At 36.4% G+C, this 20,354-nt stretch overlaps 1 protein-coding gene across 4 annotated transcripts in view; it reads left to right on the top strand.

The window, feature by feature from the left end:
• The window catches only part of LOC145279874 (RCC1-like G exchanging factor-like protein), an 81,734-nt gene extending 62,772 nt beyond the window's left edge, over nucleotides 1-18,962 (top strand). For all 4 annotated transcript variants that reach the window (XM_080131333.1, XM_080131331.1, XM_080131334.1 and 1 more), the window contains exon 13: nucleotides 18,767-18,962. In XM_080131333.1, the coding sequence (XP_079987459.1) occupies nucleotides 18,767-18,844 (78 nt within the window). In that variant the 3' untranslated portion in view covers nucleotides 18,845-18,962. The remainder of the gene's footprint in view (nucleotides 1-18,766) is intronic.
• The last annotated feature ends 1,392 nt before the right edge of the window (nucleotides 18,963-20,354 follow it).

Raw genomic sequence — 20,354 nt, 5'->3', positions numbered from 1 at the left:
CAGAGTTGATTTGCCAAATAAAGAATTTCATGGATGGACCATCATGTGTCTAAAGAGACAATAAGTGCACAGTTTGATGTCAATGTGGGAACTGTACAAAATTATTCACGAGGAACTGAAGATGCGGAAGATTTGCATGAAGTTTGTCCCAAAGGGTACTCCATCCTTGTCTCAGACTATTTGACCAAGATGAGCATCAAGACCATTCCTCACCTTCCCTATAGTTCAGACCTTGCTCCCAGTGAGTTTTGGTTATTGCCTAAGCTTAAGGCAAACCTTAGCGGCTGTCGTTATGAGACAATTGAGGAGATGAAAAAGGCTGCGATGAGGGTCATTGAAACACTCATACAAGAGGACTTCCATGGGGTCTTTCAGAAGTTGTTGGAACGGTGCAACAAGTGCATTGCAGCTGGAGGAGATTACTTCAAAGTGGCTAGAGCTTCATGTGTGTGCTGTCAAGAAAAGTGTCCATATGAAAAAAGTCTGGAAACTTATTTAAGGCACCTCGTAAATGTAAGTTCCGTTCTGTTGAAGACTGTTGTAATTGTCTGCCCACTTGATTTATAAATATGATTTATTTCTTATCTTATTAGTAGTCTCATCAGTTAGGAATTGAATTAAAGATGAGGCTTGTTCTGGGATACAAATTGTACAACTGGCTTATGGTTATTCCTACACTAATGTGTATATGTATAATATAATACGTATAGGTAATAATTAAATATTTATTCTTAAATAATTTTATATATTAGTCTGAATGTGGTGATTATAGAGGAATCATGTTGCTTGTAGCTGTAGGTAAGGTGTTAGCAAAGATTCTGTTGAATTATGTTTATGTATATTTGCCTCTGCATCATTCCTGAAAGCCAATCTGGGTTCAGAAATGCATGGCACAATTGACATGATTTTCTCTGCTTGCCAATTAATGGAAAACTGCAAGATGCCACAGGTGTCGTTGTACCAAGACTTGGTCAAAGCTTTCGGCATCATCAATCATGATGCACTCTGGATTATTCTAGACAAACTTGGATTTCCTGTTCATTTCATAGAAATGTTGAAAGAGTTGCATCAGAACATGAAGTTCCGAGTGAACATTAATGGTATATTGTCTCAACCAATATCAGTAAATAATGGAGTCAAGTGGGCTGACATGTCAGTATCTATGCTTTTTTCAATTTATTTTGCCACAATTCTTGTTTATGCTTTTTGAAGACAGTGATGTTGGAGTGTCTTTGTGTTTTTGAGCTTCTGATGGACTGTTCAATCTTTGACGTTCGAGTGCGGATTCAAAAACCTACCTTTGTGCAGATGACACAGATCTTGTTGCACACACAGAGAAGGATATGCAGTTGACAATGGATAAATTTTCCAATGCTTTGCAAAGCTTTCGGTCTGATCACTAGTTTAAGAAAAAAACGTTATGTATTCACCTCTGGTGTGTCATATCTGGAACCAACTATTCTGGTTGGTGGGAGGAAATTGAAGGTCTCTGATATCTTTAAATATTTTGGTAATATGCTGAGTAGAGATGGAACCTTAGATGCTGAAATAACTCACAATATAGCTCAGGTAAATTTGAAAAGCATGTATGGTTGGATAAAGGAATCAGTGTGTATGAGACATGTGTCTCATTTTGTCTATTGTATGCATCAGAAACATGGATGATATACTGAAGACATCTCAAAACTCTGGAGAGGTTTTATCAAAAGTGTAAAATATTGAATATTAGTTGGATGATTATTGCTACACTGATAATTCTGTATCGATGAAACGTATATGTATATAGATAATTAAATATTTATTATGAAATAATTATTTATACTGATACTGCTGTCCTTGAACAATCAAACAACTGCAGCTAGAAATGAGGATTGTTAAAAATTAAATGTGTTGGACTGGATTGTAAATTTGTGAAGGTAAGAAATGAAACTACCAAAACAACTGCTGTATGGTGAGCTTTCCATGGAAAACAGATTGTAGCAGAAACCTATGAAAAGGTTTAAGGATGCACTGAGGAATAACCTTTAGTTGCTGGAAATTCATATGAATAACTAGGAAATTCAAACTGTGGGTCAAAATCATTGTAGAAAAGTAGACAGAGAAAGATGTAGAAAGTTTGAGGAAGAAATGTATTAAACATGCTGTATTCAAATATTAAACATGTATTCAAATATTAAACATGTATTCAAATATTAAACATGTATTCAAATATTAAACATGTATTCAAATATGCTCTCAAAAAGCAGGATGAATCTGCAATTTCTGACGATTTTTAACAAGTGAAATGTACAATCTGTAGCAGATTACTTTTGTTTAAAGTTTGATAAACCACGTGAATTCACACAATGTTAGGCAAGACCAACATTTTTATCAGGATGTGTTGCCACACAGACCATCCAAGTATTGTCGTAATATTTGTGGATTGGTTTGTAAATTAGCAAGTGGTTTGACAATACATTCAAAGGTGCATAATGAAAGTTGCTTCACTATTGAGGGGTGAAGAAGCCACACCAGCATGGATGTTAAAAGGTGATACAACCTTCATATTCAACACAAGTGAAACACAATGCCCTAATAAGTACAGATCCATCTGTTGTCTCACAACTATTCACCGGTATGGTTGCAAACATCATCTATTTTCTTCTGTTAGTATATCTGGAAAAAGAACAGGATGGAGTGTTTAGGCATCAATGATCATGTGTTGATTAATAAGATCATACTTGAGGATTGTAGAGAGAGGCAGAGTAACCTGTGGTACCTTGATTTATATAAAATCCATTCAGTAATCATATCATAATATATATATATATATATATATATATATATATATATATAAACAAAAAATAATTTAAAAAAAAAATAGTTAACTGAAGTAACATAAACCAATTTAAAAAAAAACCTTTGATTTAAGTCAACCCACCTATTCAAACAACTCCCAAGGAATGTCAACCCAGTGCCACCCCTTCCCACCTATCTTCCTATTCCTGACAACCGCAACACCAACCTAAACACCCAGCAGCCAACTGGGAGCGAACCATCCCGAACCCTTCCCCTCTCCTCCTCTCTCACATCCCACTTCTACTTTTATCTTTCAAAAGCTAACTGGACGCAACCTACTACGACTTACGTGACCTAGATACACAAAGTCATTCCACCTAATACATGTCAGCAGAAAAAAAAAATAAATAAATAATAATAACAATAAAGACAACAAAATAGACAGAGAACATCAAAATTATAAAAAGCTCACTCTAAAGCAACCAGTTATAAACTAAAAAAAAAACTTAACAAAAACTAATAAATAAATAAAAATAAATAAAAATATAAACATGTTAATTACCTAATCAGACCATACATAAATCCCCTCCTCACGTTTGCTCCAGGGCCCTACACAGCTATCCAACTTCCGCTTCTTTATCTAGCATGCTTTGAATCGATCTGTCACGTCTACCATTTGAAAAGGGAATTTTTTTCCGAAATTAATAATGGATATTGTCGCAGACATAACAAGTAAGACGTTTGTAGCTAATACAACTGAATAAATATATGTATATATAAACATATATGTATGTACTTATTGATTTGTAAATTGCCACTTGTTCTCGTCTCCTTTCACCAACAATGACTATATTTCATTCCTTGCATTGTGATAGCCTTCTAAATCTCTACTACATACGTATTGATTTATATAAAATCCATTTAGTAATCATGTAAAAATGTGGAAAACAATAATGGCATAAAACCATGCAATAGAAATTGTAAAAATCCCTGTCATCAAGATCAGAAGAGGAATCTTCAAAGGGAATACTCTTCTGTCTGGCAATAGATCCGTAAAGCAAGTTACTCCATAAAAATTAGAGTGTCTACAATCCAAGCCAGGGCCGCCAATAAAACCCAAACCAAAAATTCAACCACATGCTCTTCATAGATGACCTTAAGCTGCATGCCAGCTTAGATGCTGACTTAGGTCGATTCTTGCAGATCATTCATAACTTTTCCAGAGATATTGGAATGGAGTTTGGTTTGGACAAATGTGTCGAGTGCTCCATCAGAGCTGGGAAGTAGGGCCAAATGGAAAACATACAGTTTGATGAAAATACTGACAGCAAAAACCTCGAAAAGTAGGAAAAATACAAATATTTTAGCATTGAAGAGAATGATTCTCCAATTAACCAACAATGATAACTAACAGTTTTGGCATTGTTGACTGATCACAAAAAACAATTTTGGCATTGTTGACTGATCACAAAAAACATAAGCAAACTAAAACAAAATGTTAGCACTGTACAGAATAACATACAAAAACTAATGTCTGCCAAAGTAGTATCTGCCCAGAGGAATGGCATGTATGGGTCAGAGATTGGCTATCAACATAGTGTCACTGGGCAAGATTTGATGAGCTCTCAATATAACCCTAACACCCTCTCTTGTCCGAGGGCCGGGCCGCATCCGTTGCTATCCTGGTTCACGGGAGCATACTTGTGATGTACTTCTGGCCGTGTTCATCACTCCCAGCTCACAGGACCATAGATGCAACCCAGCAGGGCTACATTCTTACTTGTCTAGTGGTGGACCCCTCAAGGGTGACCAGACTCTCACTGGTCACTGGAAAATATCTTTCTGCTGCTCAGGGCACGCGAAATGTGCATGACCCTAAGTCTGTGTGACAACATTGTCGATTTCGGCCGTCACTCTGGCTTCATGCTGGATCCAGTCTATCTCGTTCATCATCTGGCGTCAGAACCTTCTCAATGGACTGCATATCTCCTGCCAAGTTGCAGAACACCCTTGCTTCTACTACCCAATATTGTCTGCTAACCCACAGAGCATCTCCATTTACAACTTATAATTTCTTCACAGAAGTCCCAAATATAAATCAACACTATATGCCAAGGAAGGTGAACACCGTTCCTCCTAACTATCCTAACCCTAACCCTAACTATCCTGGTGCAAAGAACTAGGTCTCCACCACAGCCAATATGTTTCACAAACCATACTTACACAATGTCACACTTTCCTGTGCAGTTTTTTCTAAACTCTCAAGACTCTTTCTTATACGTTAACATTCTCTCACCCAGAACAATGATGCCACACACAACATGCACTATTCTCATCCGGCTAAAGAAAGATCCTCCCCGACCGAGGCAATCCTGCCCTTCAGTTCCTTAATCTGTCCCAGCGGCGCCATTCTGGCCAGGGACCAAGTATAACAACTGTTCCAACACTACACTCAACATATTCAATCCCCGTCCTGTGAAGGAGAAATCCTTCTTGACTGAAGCATTTTTAATTTTTTCAAAACAATAATATCAGCACCGTTAGTTTCTTTAAGACATTCTACTCGACAGTTTAAATGCTTCAAAACCATTTACCATGCGATTGATTTCATTTTTTATGTAAATTCCCAGGCTAAATGATTTTTTTCTTTGACAGCCTAAATGTTTTAATGCCACTTCCAACCAATTTACCACCTCACACTCTATTAAAACTCTCAGACCAGTGATTTTCTATTCAACAGTTTAAATGCCTTAATATCACTTCCAACAATATATTATTCACATTTCATGAAAACTCTCAGGCCAACTGATTTTCTATTCACAACAGGTGAGAATGCTACACAACAATTACACATGTTATCAGTCCTCATCTAAAAAAAATTTTTTTTTTTTTCAAAAAAAAAATTAGTACATTTCAATACAAATATTAAAATAGACGAAACAGTTCCCTTTATTTATTTTTTTTTTCTTCTATCAAATTACGGTTCTATCAATTTTCATTTGTTCTATCCTTCAAGATTTAAGGTTCAAATTCCATGGTACACATGCTTTAGTTTCTCTCCTGTCTATCCCCATTGGTTTCTATTTCCTAGCACATCTGAGAGAGTGGTCCGTAGCACAGCCTGTCAATACCATGTGCGCACAAGGGCCCGACATGCACACAACAGCACCAACAGTTGCAACCCAGTCAACTATCAGACCGCTACCCAGTTAACTACTTCTGGTCTACTTGGTTCACCGCTTTTAGGCTGACAGGAACCTTGCTTTCCCCAATCTCAGTTTTTTTTTTTCCTTTAATTTTAATAAAATTTTCCAACCAAATGTCCCTTTATTTGACAGTCTAAATGTCTCACCACACAGGCAAATCATTACTTCATCTTTAATTTATTTTTACGAGAGCTTCTATTCATTACAAAATCAGAACGGCATCGATACCGCCGGTTTCTATTTCTCTAAGGATCGGTATACTTCTCTCAATCCCTCTTTGGTTTCCCTTTTCACAACCATTCTTCAGGTTATCTCGGCATGAGCGTCTTTTTCTCTCTCTCACTTATTTGACCTTTTTATCTCATCGTGCAATAATGCACGATGAGATAAAAAGGTCAAATAAGAGTTTTCCCGTTCACCAGTGGGTCAGGTCACAGTGTCTGTCATGCACTGCGGACTGGGCGAAGAGATCACATATCCATGATATTCGTATTCTTACATGCCTTTTCCATGGCATCTCACGCAGACACACCCAGTGTCTCGTTAAATCTACCGTCAAACTCCATGTATTACACACCGTGCATTCCGCACTTTTTCACACACCCTCCGCGGGATTTGCATCCCATTTTGGGCAATTCTATTCGACTTCCTCGACGCATTTCTATTACATTTCTTCATGCCTTTACAGCCAGTACACCTTGTACATTTCTCCGTTTCTACTTTTATAGCTCATACACAGTGCACTCTGCACTTTTTCACACACCCTCCGCGGGGATCACATCGTATTTAGCCAATTCTTTCTGGCTTCCTCGATGCATTTTTCCTCCTCAATCCGCCGCCCACACGACACCACCGACTATGCATTTTCCCAATCAGCCGGTAACTTCGTGAAATTCCTTATTTATTTCTCACTATCTCCTTACAGTCCATGCCGATAAACTATGATTTAAATTATACAAACAAAATCACACATTTCGTTTTTCTACCCTAACCCAATTCAATTTCAGAAACCACAAAACGATCGCATATTTTTTCTTCCAAAACTGTCAACTGTCGCTTTCTTTCTCTGTATGTTTTCTTTTCTTTCTCTATTTTCTTTTTTCTTTTTAAACTGTCAACTGTCGTAGTTGTATTTCTTTTCTTCACTCATCTCTACTTCGTCTTTTCTTTTTCTTTTTCCAACCCCGTTCGTTTCCAAACCCGTTCGCCATATCTATCTACCGCTCTCTCCATTCTGCTTATTTCTTTTCTTTATTCATTTCTAGTCACTGTTTCTCTCTTTTTTTTTCAATCACACGGCCACTAAATTCCCCTTCATGATAAGCCTAATATTGACTTTTCTAACCATTTCTCCCCTCAACACATTCCTTCCTTCCATGTCTACTAAATCTGTTTACTGCTATCCTTTTAAGGGGACTTGCCCCTCTCTCTCTCTCATATCAGTGACAACATATGCGCGTCCGTTCTTATACAACGATGACATATCAACCAGTCTAACATATTTCATTTTCACTTTTTCCTTTGGGGGTGGAAGAAAAATCAACAATACTTTGCATATTAAGACAAAACTTTCGTTACAGAAGACTTAATCAAGAAAACAAATTTGAGCGAAGCAATAGGAACCAATAAAAATCTGCCCTTACCTCTCTTATTATCTGCTTCATTTCTTTCCATCTCTCCTTTTCTCTGTCTCTCGTGGTCCTCCTTGCTGCACCATTTTTCTTTTCATGCATTCTGACGGCTGGCTATTATGTTCAATTTCAATCTTTCTTTTCTTTCCGATAAATTCAATGGCAGTCTTTTTTTTCTTTTCAATAAGTTTTCTTTTCAAGGGTTCTTTTTCCCCCAATTCTTTTCTTAAAAACTTTTTTCTGTGTCATTTTCCTTTTTCCTTATATTTTTCAATATTTTTCCCAGAAAACTGAGTTCCAGACGCTTCAAAAATGTGTTTGTGGTTACTCATTCATGCACATCTCAGAGATGTGATGTCCTAGGTCATCGGCACATTAATATAACCCTAATGTCCTCTCTTGTCCGAGGGCCGGGCCGCATCCGTCGCTAACCTGGTTCACGGGAGCATACTTATGATGTACTTTTTTTCTTTTTTTTTTTTTTTTTTTAATTCAATTTTCACCCCAAACAAGGCACAGTGCCACTTTGAAGCAAGGGGCTACTACCAGGGACTTAATTAGCGGGGTCATTATGAAGGGAGATGAGTAGAAAGATGTTTGTTAACATTACACTTGAACTTCTGCATATCATTGCAGTTAGGAAAGCAGAATCCCGGAACGGAGTTCCAAAGACCTGCAGTTCTGGGGAAGAAACTATTGGAGTAAAAGGCTTTCTTGCACCTAGGGATCTCTACTGTAAAGGGATGAGACTTAGTGTCGGGTTTGTCAGGGGGTAGTTATGTCGGGGAGGTACAAGTGTTTGCAGTTCATCAGAGCATTCACCATTGAAGTATTTGTAGAACAGGCAAAGGGATGCAACATCTCGTCGATGGGACAGAGGCTGAAGCCTAGATGACAGTTCAGGACCTACCAGGTTGGCGACTCTCTTTTGAACCCTGTCCAGGAGCGAGAGACAAGAAGCAGATGCACCATCCCAGATGTGACAACAGTACTCCATACATGGGCGAATGGTTGCCTTATAGAGGTATAGGATACTGTCAGGCGTAAGTAGTTTTCTAGCACGGTAGAGGGAGCCAACCTTCCTTGCAGCAGCCTTGGCAATGCTCTCAATGTATCTATTCCAGTTCATATTCCCTGTAAACGTTAGGCCGAGGAGTTTAAAAGAAGTACTTTCAGGTAATGTGTTCTTGGCCATTGCTATTGGTGGTAGAGAAGGTTTCTTGTAGTTATTGAAGGAAACAAGCTTAGTCTTAGCAGCATTGAATGTGACCAACCATTTTTGTCCCCATTCCACTACGGATTGGAGGTCATCCTCTAGTGTTTCTGCCATTTCCTTGGATATGTGTTCATTTGTTTTCCCCTCATATCTGTTATAGAGAGTGGTGTCATCGGCAAATATACCCATCTCCGAAACAATTTTATCAGGGAGGTCGTTTATGAATATCAGGAATAATAGAGGTCCAAGGATAGACCCCTGAGGTACTCCCGCATTTATGTCGTATTGTTTGGATGTACGACCGTCGAGGACAACTTTGATTTTTCTATTACTTAAGAAGGATTTAATTACATTATGAATTCTTCCAGTGATTCCATATGATCTAATTTTCCTTAGAAGACCATCGTGCCATACCCTGTCAAAAGCCTTAGATATATCGAGGACCACCGCTCTACCCTCCCCTGTTTTATCCAATGAACGGTATATACGTTCAGAAACTACAGTTAAGATATCTGCTGTTGAACGGGCTTGCCTGAATCCATATTGTTTGTCAGTCAGGAGTTTAGCAGCTGTAAGGTGCTGGACTAGGGCTTGATTAACTAAGGACTCAAATATTTTGGCGAAAAGCGGGAGGAGGCTAATGGGGCGATAATTTAGTGGGTCAGTTCTTTCACCAGAATTCTTGAAGACTGGTACCACAGAGGCGGTTTTCCAGCAGTCGGGAAAACAAGATTCGTTAAGGCATTTATTGTAAAGTTTGGACAGAACTGGAGCAACCTCGGCAGAGCATTTTTTTTAATAGCACAGCCGGGATGAGATCTGGTCCACATGCTTTTGAGGTGTCTAGGTTTTTTTATAATAGCATGTACCTGAGAAGGGGTGATTTTCAAATCGTCTAGTGAGGCGTCTGTTCGCAGAGGAAAATCAGAGAGTGAGTGGTGTACCGAGTTCAGTGTGGAGTTTGAGGCAAACCGACTGGCAAGCAGATTAGCCTTGTCAGTTGCCGTGCAAGCAACCTCATTATCGTTTGATAGTGGGGGAATAGTTGACTGTCCATTATTTACTACGCTGTTGTAGATTTTCCAAAAATCCCGGGTTCCTAATTTCTGTGCTTCGATGCGTTTTCTGGTGGTTTCAGAGTAATCTGTCTTAGCTGTCTCTATCACTCTCTTACAATTATTTCTAGCTTCTATAAACTTCTGTTTATTTGAGATGGACTTATGTCGGTTGAATCTGCGGAACGCATGCTGCCTTTGACAAATGGTAGCTGCACAAGCAGAAGTAAACCATTGGGGGGAGTGGGGCTTGCTATAGAATTTCCGTGCGGGAACATGTGCTTCAATAGCAGTTTTGAACCATTCAGTGGTCTCATTTGCACACTGTTCCGCTGGAAGAGTAAAGATATTTTGCCATGGGGCATCTCTGATGAGCTCCCTGATGGCTTCCCAATCAGCCTTTTTGTAATACCTCGTTGTTTTGAGCAGTGGGTCTTCAGTTTTAGGGCGAGAATTTAGGCTGATTTCTACCATTATCACAGCGTGATCAGCATTCCCGAGTGGGCTGTAGGCATTTGTTGTACAGTCATTGGGAATCGTTGTCAGAAAGAGATCTAGAAGTGAGGCATGTTGATCTTGCTGGTATGGGAAACGTGTCGGAAATGTAACCAACTGAGATAGGGAATGGGATATAGAGAAGCTATGTGTTGTGCTACCAGCTACGTCTGTGTGATTAGAGAATCCTAGCCAGTTACTGTGGTGGACATTGAAGTCACCAAATACATGTATTTGTGCGTTAGTATCGAGGGAGAGTGCTATATCTATGCTGTCTGAGACTTTGTTTATTAGGGTACAGTCTTGGTTTGAGGGAGAGCGGTAGAGAAAATACAAGTAGCTAATATTGTGTTGCATATTTAGTCTGAAGCACATAAAGGCCTGGTCCTCTGATTCTAGTTTTATTTCTCTAGTCAGGGGGAGGGTGTTACGAATATAGACTCCAAGTCCATGCATATGTACTTCTGGCCGTGTTCATTGCTCCCGGCTCGCAGGACCATAGATGCAACCCAGCAGGGCTACATTCTTACTTGTCTTGTAGTGGACCCCTCAAGGGTGACCAGACTCTCACTGGTCACTGGAAACTATCTTTCTGCTGCTTAGGGCATGCGAAATGTGCATGACCCTAAGTCCGTGTAGCAACATTGTTGATTTCGGCCGTAACTCTGGCTTTGTGCTGGATCCAGTCTATCTCTTTCATCATCTGGCGTCAGGGCATACCTGAAATAAACTGCATCTTCATTCAGGCCGGCAATCGAGAAAGAAAGAAAAACTCTGGTTCATTTTCGTAAAAACCAACAAAATGATTATTCATAAATCGTTCTACACTTGTTTAAAGTCGAGTTCTTTGATCCGAGCTTCATGATGCAGGTTGTATAACTTAAGTTTCTCTAATTAATTTCCCAGCTAAGAACAAGAGCTTTTCAACTTAGCTCTTATGAGGGTTTCGACCCCCCCTCCCCCGGCAGGGTGAGAGCGATGTGGACACCTCGTCGGATTCCAGTAAAAGGACCCCAACTCTAAAAAGCCAATCATTTTTATAAAACTGGCCTCTTCTCCCCTCTGTCATATTGAAGATTACTTTTCCTTTTTTTTTCTCTTAACCTCTTTTTTTCTCTATCCCATTACCTTATTCTTTTTCTTCTCTCATGAACTCCTTTCTCTATCTCCTTATTTTATATTCTTTTCATTTTCTCTTTTCTTGTGAACCTTTTCTTCCTCTTTCATGACCATATCTCTCCCTAGGTTCAATTTATTTATTTATCTGTCCAACTAACTTATCACTGGCTTTGTGGCCTGGTAGTTAAATACAACAGGTGGACCCAAATGACAACATCTCTCAGACACCAAAGCAGACCTTTTGAACCCAAGTCATTGTACCTGTCTCACTCAATTAGTAGTTAAAATTAATTTTTACCAAATCCAACTAGAAAAACAATCTCTTGTTCCACGAATCCTATTATCAGATTTTATATTTTCTTTTCATTGAAATAGATACTATTTCTTCTCTGGTGGACAGAAATCTCATAAACATCTGTTTTTCCTTGACCAAGTGTCAGCATGCCCCCCCCCCCTCGACCATACCTTATCCTCTCCCATTTTCATCTAGCTGAACAGGATACCTGGCACTGCCTGGGATCCCGTTACACCAAAATCCGAAACGCAAAATGATGCACCAACACCATGAAACAAAAGCCATCACAAAAATGGTCAAACATTTTTAACAAGACTGTCTTACAAATGAATCAGAAAACAAGTCTGCTATGGAAATACCCCAAAGACACCAAAAATACACCAAGACTTTTCAGTACAAAAAAAAAAAAAATAGAAGAATGAGCCAATCAAAAGCATGCCAAGTATTTTCTGGATGAATTCATTCAAGCCTATATAGATAAGGAAGGCTCTAATCAATGGGAAGCAATCTACGAAAGATTAATGCAAGCAACAGTAAACGTAGTCACTAGTTTTGTCTTCTCTGCGCCAACCTCTCGAACCGAAGGTTCTCAAGTCCTTCACCACCCCTTACTCAAGGCATGCCTTCATGCTGGTCTATCTTCGGCTAGCTCCTCCCACACATTCACATCGATGCCAAGAGCGATCAGGTCCCGTTTGGCCACATCTTTAAAGGGCAGCACCGGGCAATCGTGGCTTCTTGTTCCATTTGCCAGTTCGCTGTAGAGGATATCCTTAGGGAGATGGCCATCGGGCATTCTGCGCAAATGTCCAAGACATCTGGATCGTCAGATCTTGAGTGTCTGGAATAAGGAGCGGCTGCCGACATGTCTTAGCACCTATTCGTTGGTGATTCTATCCCATTAATTGAGAAGGAAGGCTCAATAGACTGACTAAAAAGAGGATTGCTCCACTATTATCAAGAGGATTATAAATGGTTGGCCAAGATCAAGAATTGATGCTTAATGTTTTTAAAAGATGAACGATCTCAGCAATGACAGCAAGTGTAGATTCTGCCATACGGAAGTAAAGTGTGAGCCACCTAACATTCAATTATATGGGGGAGAGGTATTATACAATGGGACACAAAGGAGTGTGTAAATATTTCCACTGGATGATGTGTAAAAAGTTAAATATTGAATGCAACAGCAAGTCCTGGTAACATGTTTACCAGAAAGAACAGTTGGAAATAAGTCATACACCATCTACTATGCAATCTTTACAGCTACGTATCTAGAAAACAGAGCTATTAAACCTGACATTGTGATAAGAAAGATAAAGAAGCAATGTTAGTAGAAGTTAGTGTCTCCGATGATGCGGAGTTAAACAGAGCTGAGGGGTAAAAGATAACGGAATACCAATATATATCTTATATATGACATGAATAAATATCTTATATATGACATGAATAAATATCTTATATATGACATGAATATATCTATCTATATCTTCTATATATCTATAAAAACAGAGATGTGTGTGCCACAGACGATTTCTGATTGGTTAATCCAATAATCACATCTCCTAAAAAACTATGGTTCGTAGGCTTTTAACGATACCATAAAATATTATGGCTTTATTTATTGTCCATCTTGGAAGAGTTTAATTTTTTAATAACTTGTTATTTACAAATTAAAAAAATACGAAACTACACGAAATACGCGCACACAAAATACTAAACTACACGAAAAATACTAAACTACGCAAAAAAATACTAAACTACACGAAATACGCGCACACACGCACACACACACGTTCACTACCGTCACGTTGTTATGGCAACCAAACCCGCTGACTTCTTTTTCTCATTTCACTCATGGTCTTAAATTCATTTCGGGTTTGTATTACTGTACACATAGATTCGAATAAGTTGCCAAAAAACAAATATATAACAAATAAATGTTATCAAAGGCAAATTTTTCGTGTTTTTATTCAATTTAACATGTTTATTCAGCTCGAAAAGCATACAGTGTTTACCGATGTATTGGAAAATTCAAGATGGCGGCCGATTCTCTCTTTAACACGGTAAGTTTGGAAAAAGGTGTAATAAATAAAAAACCGGTTAAAATACTGTTAAAAACTCGCTCAATATATGTTACCGTGACATAGGTTGACATATATTCGGCGGGTTTTTAACAGTATTTTGTATAGTTTTTTATTTATAACACCTTTTCCCAAACTTACGGTGTTAAAGAATGTGTGAGACGCCATCTTGAATTTTCCAACACATCGGTAAACACTGTATTCTTTTCGAGCTGAATAAACATGTTAAATTGAATAAAAACACGAAAAATATATCCAGTTTTTATCGGTTTTTTACCTTCTCTGCAGAAGTACAAAAAAAAAACAAACAAAAAAAAAACGGAAGGTACTTTTACAGAATGTTAAACTAACCCTAACCGATGTTTTATGTTTAGTTTAGGAAAATTTTATTAGTACTACTACTACTACTACCAACAATACAGCACGAAAACACGCGCACACACGCACACACACTCACGTCCACTACCGTCCTTGGCTACGTCACGTTGTTATGGCAACACGATAAATACACAGTAAATTTGATTTTCTTCATTTCTACGCAAATATTACGCAAATGTAAATCATATAGAATATCTGTATGAATATAATTACACGTAATAGTTAAATAAAGATGATCATCGTATAAGAGAACCGAAAAAAAAAACTAATAGGGAATTTGTATAAAGTTGTATTTTCTTTTTAAATAAATAGAAAAAAGGGGTGTTGATAAGACTATCGATACTTATACAGTTTAGTGACGACATTAAAAAATGGAAATATTGAAACAAACATTTTATTGTACGTAACTGTTATAGACTGAAGTTCTCCGAGAAAAAATTTCACTTCATTTGATCAAGTATTTTTGTTCTTACAGCGAAAAACAATTATTTATCACGACGACGTCAACGTGGCCATTTTGGAAATGTACCTAGCAGAATACCTCCATTTTAGGCCAAATTTCGCAATCTAGCCTTTTTTTCTCGCCGTATTGAGATGCGTTTTTTTTTAAAATAAGAATACTATTGAATATGCAAAGAAATTGAAGAATGCAAAGAATTGAAGAATTTTTATACGAGATTATTTTCGAAACATGCTCAGTTGGACACGCATGGATAACTTCGAAACTTCGTTTATTTACTTCTGTTACAACTTAAAAAAAAAAAAAAACACCCCAAAAATGGCATCTGTCTTCGCAAAAAAAAAAAAAAAAAAATCTCATTCTGGTGGGGGAAAAAAGGGCTAGATTGGCCTAAAATGGAGGTATTCTGCTATGTACGGCAGTTACCTGCCCTTGGGGAATTCCTGGGTCTGCAATAACATTTCCAAAATCGCCACGTTGACGTAGCCGTGATAAATCATTGTTTTTCGCTGTAAAAAAAAACTACTTGATCAAATGAAGTGAAATTTTTTTTCGGAGAACTTCAGTCTATAACAGTTACGTACAATAAAATTTTTTTTTCAATATTTCCATTTTTTAATGTCGTCACTAAACTGTATAAGTACCAGACTATCATTACACACAAAAATATATAGATTTATTTTTGAGTAAAGTTCCCCGGGTTTTCCTTTCACTTCAGTAAATAATGGTCTTTTGTTATATATATATATGATGTTTATGTTTATATATATGTATAAGTGATAGTGTCTGTGTGTGTCTGTGTGTGTCTGTGCGTCTGTGTGCATTTCTCTACGCTAAAACTCTGTCAATTTTAAGCCTACAGATTCGAAATTTGATATACAGGGTACTGAGATTTGGGAAAATCAATGTGATAGGTTTTCGACAGAAATTTGGCGATTAAGTGCTCAATATTCAACAATTAGACCTTTGAGAACTCTACCAAACTTCTCCTACAATTTAAGGTCTGAACACGTGATATTTTATATATAGATTCCTTGGACATGGATCTAACTTATTAACTTTACTTGATCCCTGAACAATAAATGTTAAGAGGTCATAATAGGGGTCAAAGTTTTAAAAAATTGACCGTTTTTTTTCCTCAGCATACACTTCAAAACACCTGGGCAACGCCGGGCACCGATTGCTAGTATATCTATAAAAACAGAGATGTGTGTGCCACAGACGATTTCTGATTGGTTAATCCAATAATCACATCTCCTAAAAAACTATGGTTCGTAGGCTTTTAACTTTACCATAAAATATTATGGCTTTATTTATTGTCCATCTTGGAAGGGTTTAATTTTTTCCTAACTTGCGATTTACAAATTAAAAAAATACGAAACTACAATCTAACAATCGAACCTCCGACATCACCGCCGCCATTATGAAAATAACTAAAAAAAAAAAAAAGCGCGCGTTCACTCATGGTTTTTACATTTCGGATTTGGGTACTTGTGCAGTTTTCTATTGACATTAAAAAATGGAAATATTTTTTAAAAAAAATATATTGTACGTACTCGTCATGGGATAAAGTTTTCCTACAGAAAAAAATCACGTAATTTCATCAAGTAGTTATTTTTTTATAGCGAAAAAAGAAAAAAATCAACGCTACAAGCGAGTCATTATTAATTAAACAGAAAGTTCAAGTAGGGGGATTTCCCTTCTTTTTTTTTATATAGCGAGGCCAAATTTCGCGAATTTGGCCTTTTTTTAAAGCAGTTTGGCCTTCAAAATTTCTGTTTGGCCTTTTTCTTCACCGATGAAATAAAAAAAGCAAATAAAAACAACGCAATAAAACTTTTAAAAATACGGCACACTTTTGTTGTTCTTGTTTGTTTTTTTTGGTAATTTTCCTTATTTTTTTATTTATTCAAGATAATACTATTAAATGGACACTTTTATGCCAAATTAGCCCCCCCCCCCCCCAAAAAAAATGCACAAAAATTCGAGATTTAAGGTTTTGACGAGATAATTTAGCGAATTGTCCGGACTATTGCGAGAGAACCATCCATTAGTTTTTCCTGAAATTTTGCCACAAATTGTATTTCAATACATAGATGTGCATAGTAACAACATTTATTTTCCGAAAATTCCCGTTGCGTCTCCAGATTTCATCGGTGAAGAAAAAGGCCAAACAGAAATTTTGAAGGCCAAACTGCTTTAAAAAATAATATTTAATATATTCAACGATTTGACCTTTGAGAACTCTACCAAACTCCTCCTACAATTTTGGGTCTAAACAGTAAACACGTGATATTTTAGATATAGATTCCTTGGACATGGATCTAACTTATTAACTTTACTTGATCCCTAAACAATAAATGTTAAAAGATCATAATAGGGGTCAAAGTTTTAAAAAATTGACCCTTTTTTTTTTCTCAGCATTAACCTCAAAACACCTGGGCAACGCCGGGCACCGATTGCTAGTATCTTATATATGACATGAATATATATCTTATGAATGACATGAATATATATCTTTTATATGACATGAATATATATCTTTTATATGACATGAATATATATCTTATATATGACATGAATAAATATCTTATATATGACATGAATATATATCTTATATACGACATGAATATATATCTTATATACGACATGAATAAATATCTTATATATGACATGAATAAATATCTTATATATGACATGAAAAGAAGCTAGAATCTTAAGAAGACCTCTATCATTCCAGTAATTATAGGAGTAACTGGACTCCTAAAAGAAAATTTCAAAAAACTCTCTGTTGGAATATATAAGATAGTGAATGAATGTTTGGCATCCTGTTAAAATAAACTGATAAGAAAATTGAAAAAATATCCCCGCACAAGCACGACCAAATACTGACAAGTTCCCCCTGTGAATGAACGAATATATGAAGCTTAAAAATGCGTAAAATAGAAGGTTGTTTACCTTACATTGTTCTGCTCGCTACTAACATTCCACCTCAAAAATATACAAAACACCCTTCCCTATGTCACATGACCAATCCGACCAACTATTGGCGTTTTGTCAGCTTGTGTTTTAACATTTGCATGCGATGTCACGTTAAAGCATTCTAAGCAAAATTAATATTGTCAGATGCCATTTGACAATCATGGTGTCCTACTACTATTTTCCTTATGGTTAGGATGAAGAGGAAAGCATGCATACCTTTCCATACCTTTCCAAAGTTACTTTGTGGAGAACCTGGGGAGCTGTTTAGTTACCCTGGGGTCCCCACTTTGTAGACTGTGTTGAGGAACCGGTTATTGAGAAAGTTGCGTGATCGATTACTAATAGGTTGAAGGTCATCGTTTGTAACTAGGACAGCGTAATAAAACAATCAACAAATAAATGCGTGTCACGAATTCATTTAAGAATTACATTGAAATGAAGCACGCCAAAGCAGGATTATATATCTGCATATGTACACGCGAATTTATTTACACAGAAACGTTACAAACGTTACAGAGTGTTAGTGTGTATATGAACTAGCATGCACGTAGATAAATGTTCGTTGTGTGTATGTGTGCGTGAATGTCTACGAGAGTTCGTCGGAGTATACATTCGAAGTTCATTATGTGGGTAGGAGTTTAAATTATACACAGGTATTCGATCCTACCTTGGAGAAGGAAAATGATTCTGTCGAAGCATGTTTAAAGGCGTGTCTCTTACATGGACAATGAGTAACGTGTTTATAGATCGAAGGCAAGCGAGAGAAAGAGAGAGAGAAACGGAACAGGGAATAGAGAATTCCACCTATTGTGCAAAACGAGGATTACGACAGGCCAGGTAACCGGTGTGTTATTTAAAGGTGTACGTGTGTATAACGCATGTTAGATTAAAATGGCATGTGCCTATAACTTTTACGACATTGACATAAAACGAGCATGTCACATCCAGTCCATGTTCAGATAAGTTTCGAAATTTAAAACAAAAGTTTGAAAATATTTAATTCGATAACTATTTCTGTAAATTAAATGTTATTTTCAGCTTAAAAATCTTTTTCTATTTCTCTTCTGCAGGTGTGTGTTCCTTCTGAAGTGTTAGATGTTTGGTGTGGAGTGGATCACACTGTCGTTCGTTGTGTTTCATTTTCTTGACCTAAACTAAGCGCTAGATTCCATGAAGCACAAAACGATTTGTCATCTTCAATTTTACTGAATGATTCTTAGATAAGGCAAAGCTACAAATAAAATCACAAAAATTAAGAAAAAAAAAGTTTTGTTTTGTTTCTATATTTTTGAGATGAAAATTGATTATTCGTATTATTTGGATTCTTTGATTTTGAGTGTTATTTTCACGTTTCAGTTGACCCTCAATGGTTTTCAGGTGTCTATCAAACTCTGGAATTTACACAGGATTTCAAACAGAACCTTTTATTTAATCCATGTTCGCAATTGTATTTTGAGTGTCGGCTGTACTGTTTTGTGTTTCTTTATTTTTCTTTCCCTTAGCTTTCTACCTTCACAAGTGTAACTTTACAACTGAAATTTACCAAGTACTTTATCCACTATGCTATGGGTCCTTGCAAACAATTATAGTACGAATTTTATGAGACTGAAACCTATTTTGTCTGTAGATGTGCAATCTTACTACTTATCATTATACATCACTATTGCTACATATTATTATATAATATTATTTAACATGTAGCAACAGTGATGTGTGTGTATATATATATATATATATATATATATGTGATATATATATATGTGATATATATATATATGTGTGTGTGTGATATATATATATATGTGATATATATATATATATATATATATATATATATATATATATATATCAGTGATGTGTAATGATACATGTATATATATATATATATATATATATATATATATATATATATATAAAGTTTTCCTATTTAAAAGTTATTAAAACAAACTTCTTAATATACTTAAACATGGATATGTGAGCAACTTCATGAACGTTCACTAATTTGCATATTCATTTGAAAAATGATTGTTCTTTAATTAATTATTCATTTTTTATTAGTTTCATTTAACTATTATGTCTAATTCTTTTTGTGCATAGTTTCTACATTGTATATAATTGCATAGAATTTAAGACAAAAACATTTTAGCATACGGAAATGTTTTTATATAATACTAGCAAAAGTACCCGTCGTTGACTGGGTTCAAAAGCAGCCTACAGAAAATGGACTCTGATTTATGAAAGTATGATAGGTTATGAAAAGGAAGGGTTGTAAATTTGGGTTGAATTTGGGGGTGTCAAAACCAAAGCAAAATATGATGAAAGTAAAAATAAAATAGATAAACCCCATAATTTATTATACCATACCTGTTCACACTGAAACATTTATCACAATATTCTGTGGATCTATATTAAAAAAACCTTGTTAAATTTTGTGACATATTTCCATTCTATGGAGGTCAGGTGCGAACGAACACCCCATAATTTTATTATACCATATTTCTTCAAACAGAAACATAATTATCAAAGTATACTTACACAGATAGATATGAAAAGTCTTTATTAAAGTTTTTGCCTATTTCCATTCTATGGAGGCCAGGCGCGAACGCAGACCCCACAATTTTATTATACCATCCCTATTTAAGTTAAAACATACTTATC

This window comes from Euprymna scolopes, chromosome 7 (genome assembly GCF_053919585.1).
Source record: "Euprymna scolopes isolate OS-2025 chromosome 7, ASM5391958v1, whole genome shotgun sequence".
In the NCBI taxonomy this organism is placed as follows: Eukaryota; Metazoa; Mollusca; class Cephalopoda; order Sepiida; family Sepiolidae; genus Euprymna; species Euprymna scolopes.
The sequence above is the reverse complement of the archived record's forward strand: the minus strand, read 5'-3'. Positions and strand labels throughout refer to the sequence as shown.